This window comes from Triticum aestivum, chromosome 3D (genome assembly GCF_018294505.1).
Source record: "Triticum aestivum cultivar Chinese Spring chromosome 3D, IWGSC CS RefSeq v2.1, whole genome shotgun sequence".
Lineage (NCBI taxonomy): Eukaryota > Viridiplantae > Streptophyta > Magnoliopsida > Poales > Poaceae > Triticum > Triticum aestivum.
This window is the reverse complement of record NC_057802.1, coordinates 465,593,606-465,597,958: the sequence shown is the minus strand read 5'-3', so window position 1 is coordinate 465,597,958 and position 4,353 is coordinate 465,593,606. Positions and strand designations below refer to the sequence as shown.

The following is a 4,353-nucleotide window of genomic DNA, read 5'->3' as shown; positions in this document are numbered from 1 at the left end:
GCCGCGCAACCTAACTTCGAAGGTGCCATATGCGCGTAAGTACTAGACTAGATTTGTATCTGGAATAACATTCATTTAAAATGGACGTCGACGTTTTCTTCTATAAGTAAGGAGGTGCTTGGCCACGCTATTGACAAATCAGCTCATGTTGAATTCTTTGCGCAAATTATCACGGATATGTATATGGAGTGAAACCTAATCAATTGTGGTCATGAAGCTATATTATGCCATAATTACACCTAGCTAGCTGATCTTGGCAACTGGTCTATCAGTGTCTCAGATTTTCTTTTGCCCCATAATGCTAATGCTTCTCGGAATTCATCAATCTCAAGGAACTTAGCAAGAAAGGCCCCACTACATTATATTGACTCGACATTTCGACAAGCAAGTCAGGCCCAGATATTTTCCATTTCCTTTTCGAGATGTAGTACAGGGCACGGAAGGTGTCCGGATGATTTGGATTTGTCAGCCGTCGTTCTTCCCTCCCTCCATCGCAACCGATTTACCACGGCAACAACTTACTTTTAGCAATCCCTAGACCCTAGCGTGCGCGCGCGCGCTTTTACCTCTCACTTCTCCCTTTTCGCACCGGATTTGAAACGCGCGCGCTGTAGTAGTACGTGACCACGCACGCATGCAAATCAAACCACTGTCGACGATCGATCGATCGTTTGCATGCTACTCCAAGAACATGGTCAAAAACAGATGGATATGCATGCATGGCTAGCTACCCGCCGGTGGCTGGCTTTAGCCACACTCCAAAGCTAGAGCCCTCCAGCTCGCGCTCGCTCCATCGAGCTCGCTCCGGCCCTGATGGCTCATCCACCGAATCACCAAACGAGAATTGCCGCCTAAGCTGCGTATCCCACCAATCACCAATGGCCGTGCATGTACAGCCCCCGAACTAATGGCGCGGTGGTGGTTGGTGTGCCGGCTTGACACACACACCCTATATATACAAATAAACTCGAGCGCCAGTTCCACACATCCATTCAGTCCGTCCTGCATCCTCACCTGGTCATCTGCTCTCTCCTCGAGAGCTCGGGACCGTTTCCATATATAGAGCGGCTAGCTCAAAGCTAGCCTGGCTAGAGCCCTAGACGCTACCATGGCCATGGCTATCTCGTCCGGTCTTCACTGCTCTCTCCTCATGGCGACCCTGACGCTGCTCGTCGTCCAGGCGCAGGGCATCACCCGGCACTACGATTTCAATGTACGTCCACGTCCAATAGCTAGTGCATGCTGCATGCATGCTGTGCATAATTATCTGCAGGCCGTGTACGTTGTTGTTGAAACTTGAAGGCCTTGTTGATTAAATCATGTGCAGATTCAAATGGCGAACGTGACGAGGCTGTGCGGCACCAAGAGCATCGTGACGGTGAACGGGCAGTTCCCGGGGCCGGAGCTCACCGCGAGGGAGGGCGACCGCGTGCACGTCCGCGTCACCAACCACGTCGCGCACAACATGTCAATCCACTGGTACGTGCGACCGACCCGCATTCCCTGGCTTTAAGCTTTAGGCTTTAGCTAGAGTTTGTTCCGCCGTCGCCGGAGCAGACAACACGACCATTTCCGCATGCACGAAGCTTTTTTGTTCACTCACGCGCCGTCGTCGTCGCAGGCACGGCATCCGGCAGATGCGCACCGGCTGGGCGGACGGGCCGGCGTACGTGACGCAGTGCCCGATCCAGAAGGGCCAGACCTACGTGTACAAGTTCACCATCACCGCGCAGCGCGGCACGCTGTGGTGGCACGCGCACATCTCCTGGTTCCGCTCCACCGTCTACGGCGCCATCGTCATCCTCCCCAAGCTCGGCGTCCCCTACCCCTTCCCCGCGCCGCACAAGGAGCTCACGCCCGTCATCTTCGGTCAGTCCTGCTGCGATTGAAATCTTGCTGCTGGTCGAGATCAACTTAATAACTGGTGGACATAAAACCAAATTTAGTTGCGCTTGCGATATTGATCGTAAAAGTTGGCTTTTGTCTTGGATGGTGCAGGTGAATGGTGGCTGTCGGACACCGAGGCCATAGTCAACACGGCCCTGAAAGTTGGCGGAGCCCCCAACATCTCCGACGCGTTCACCATCAACGGCCTTCCCGGGCCGCTCTACAACTGCTCCGCCAAAGGTACGTACGCGGTGTGCAAAACGGAGAGCTGGTATAGGCCGACAGAAAATAGCAAAACAAAAAAGACCCAATACAAAAGTGTATGCCGTTTGCAAGCGCTTTGTGCTTCCGATGCATTTTTCGGCCTTGCACTGACGTAATCGCCATAGACAAGTACGCCAGGAGGTTCGCCAATCAAAATCACCGAAAGTGCATCGAACAAGATTTCGGTGTTTCTTCCTCTAAACGGAAAGGGAATGGTGTATAAGTTGTTTAGGTCATTGCAATGTTACCATCACCATAACCCCCCGGTGATTGATGCCTGGCCTAACATTTGGTGCGCCTTAGCGATTGAATGCTGTTGGGGCTGGCCCGTGCTACGTGATAAACAAAACATTAGCTACGCACTTACGCTACACCTTGGAATTGGGTTGTGCAAGTCGTTTTCGGTCCTAGATAGATTCTGTAATAAAATACATACGCTAATCAACTAACTAGTTGCCGTGCATGCATGTACGACTACGAACGCATGCAGACACGTTCAAGCTGAAGGTGGAGCCCGGGAAGACGTACCTGCTGCGCCTCATCAACGCCGCGCTCAACGACGAGCTCTTCTTCTCCGTGGCCAACCACACGCTCACCGTCGTCGAGGTCGACGCCGTCTACGTCAAGCCCTTCACCGTCAGGACCCTGGTCATCTCCCCGGGCCAGACCACCAACGTCCTGCTCGCCACCAAGCCGGCCTACCCCGGCGCCAACTTCTACATGTTCGCCAGACCCTACTCCACCATCAGGCCCGGCACCTTCGACAACTCCACCGTCGCCGGCATCCTCGAGTACCGCAACCCCGGCTCGCCCTCCGCGTCGAGCTTCGACAAGGCCTTGCCGATCTTCAAGCCGATGCTGCCGTACTTCAACGACACCAACTTCGTCACCAACTTCACGACCAAGCTCCGCAGCCTCGCCACAAAGCAGTACCCGGCGGCCGTGCCGCAGTCGGTGGACCGGCGGTTCTTCTTCACGATCGGGCTGGGCACGCTGCCGTGCCCCAAGAACATGACCTGCCAGGGGCCCAACGGCACGCAGTTCGCGGCGGCCGTGAACAACGTCTCCCTCGTGCTCCCCTCCACGGCGCTCCTGCAGTCGCACTTCACCGGCCTCACCAGCGGCGTCTACGCGGCCAACTTCCCGGCCATGCCCCTGTCGCCGTTCAACTACACGGGGACGCCGCCGAACAACACGCACGTGGCCACGGGGACCAAGCTCCTCGCGCTGTCGTTCAACACGTCGGTGGAGCTGGTGATGCAGGACACGAGCATCCTCGGCATCGAGAGCCACCCGCTTCACCTGCACGGCTTCAACTTCTTCGTGGTCGGGCAAGGGTTCGGCAACTACGACGCCGTGAACGACCCGGCCAAGTTCAACCTCGTCGACCCCGTCGAGCGGAACACCGTCGGCGTGCCGGCCGGCGGGTGGGTGGCCATTCGCTTCCTCGCAGACAACCCAGGTAACAGAATTCTACGCAATCCATACGTGACACACAATGCAGTAAGAACCAATTAACCTGTGAGATGCTCATTATGCCACTGCTATGTGTATGTGGTGCAGGTGTATGGTTCATGCATTGCCATTTGGAGGTGCACACAACATGGGGTCTGAGAATGGCGTGGCAGGTGCAGGACGGCAGCAAGCCGAGCCAGAAGCTGCCGCCGCCGCCGTCTGACATGCCCAAATGCTGAATGGACTTCATCACGGCTGATGCTTAATTTGCGCCCCCTCATTTTGATTTACTCGCCAATCTGCGATTGTTTTCTCCCGCGGGAGATTTTAGTGTGTTTAGCCCGTTCATAGCTGACTTTCTTACGATTCTTTTTCCATTTTTTGCCACTTTCTGATGAAGATGTTTTGATACTTGAATAAACAATGATGTGAAGAATTGCACGAGAAAATATCGAAATATTTATTTTTGTGAGCATGCACTTTTTAGCCCACGGGCCTTGTTGTTAATACGGCCCAACCGAGAACCGTTGCCAAAAAAAAAGCCTGTGGTGGATATTTGAACGTTGAACGGTCCAACTCGCGCACAAGCCCGTGAAGCAGGAAAGCTGTGCCTAGTACATTAGAGCTTTCAAACTAAAAGGACATGGTCGCATGACTGGCTTTGAGCAATAATCCTAATCCCCCCCCCCCCCCCCCCCCCCCCCACATGATTTTCAGGTAGGTGGGGCCCTTCCCTCCCAGAGTCTA

The 4,353-nt window shown here is 54.5% G+C and overlaps 1 protein-coding gene across 1 annotated transcript; it reads left to right on the top strand.

Moving 5' to 3' along the window:
• Nucleotides 1-990: 990 nt before the first annotated feature.
• On the top strand, nt 991-4,057 carry LOC123079719 (laccase-4). The gene is made up of 6 exons (XM_044502517.1): nt 991-1,213; nt 1,328-1,479; nt 1,622-1,869; nt 1,999-2,127; nt 2,642-3,613; nt 3,715-4,057. The coding sequence occupies exons 1-6, from the start codon at nt 1,109-1,111 to the stop codon at nt 3,843-3,845; spliced, it is 1,737 nt and encodes a 578-aa protein (XP_044358452.1). The 5' UTR covers nt 991-1,108; the 3' UTR covers nt 3,846-4,057.
• The last annotated feature ends 296 nt before the right edge of the window (nt 4,058-4,353 follow it).

Coding starts and splice junctions, on each gene's coding strand:
- LOC123079719 (XM_044502517.1), top strand. CDS start 1,109: ATGGCCATGGCTATCTCGTCCGGTCTTCACTGCTCTCTCCTCATGGCG. Junction 1,214..1,327: donor CCCGGCACTACGATTTCAAT/GTACGTCCACGT, acceptor AATCATGTGCAG/ATTCAAATGGCGAACGTGAC. Junction 2,128..2,641: donor CTACAACTGCTCCGCCAAAG/GTACGTACGCGG, acceptor GAACGCATGCAG/ACACGTTCAAGCTGAAGGTG.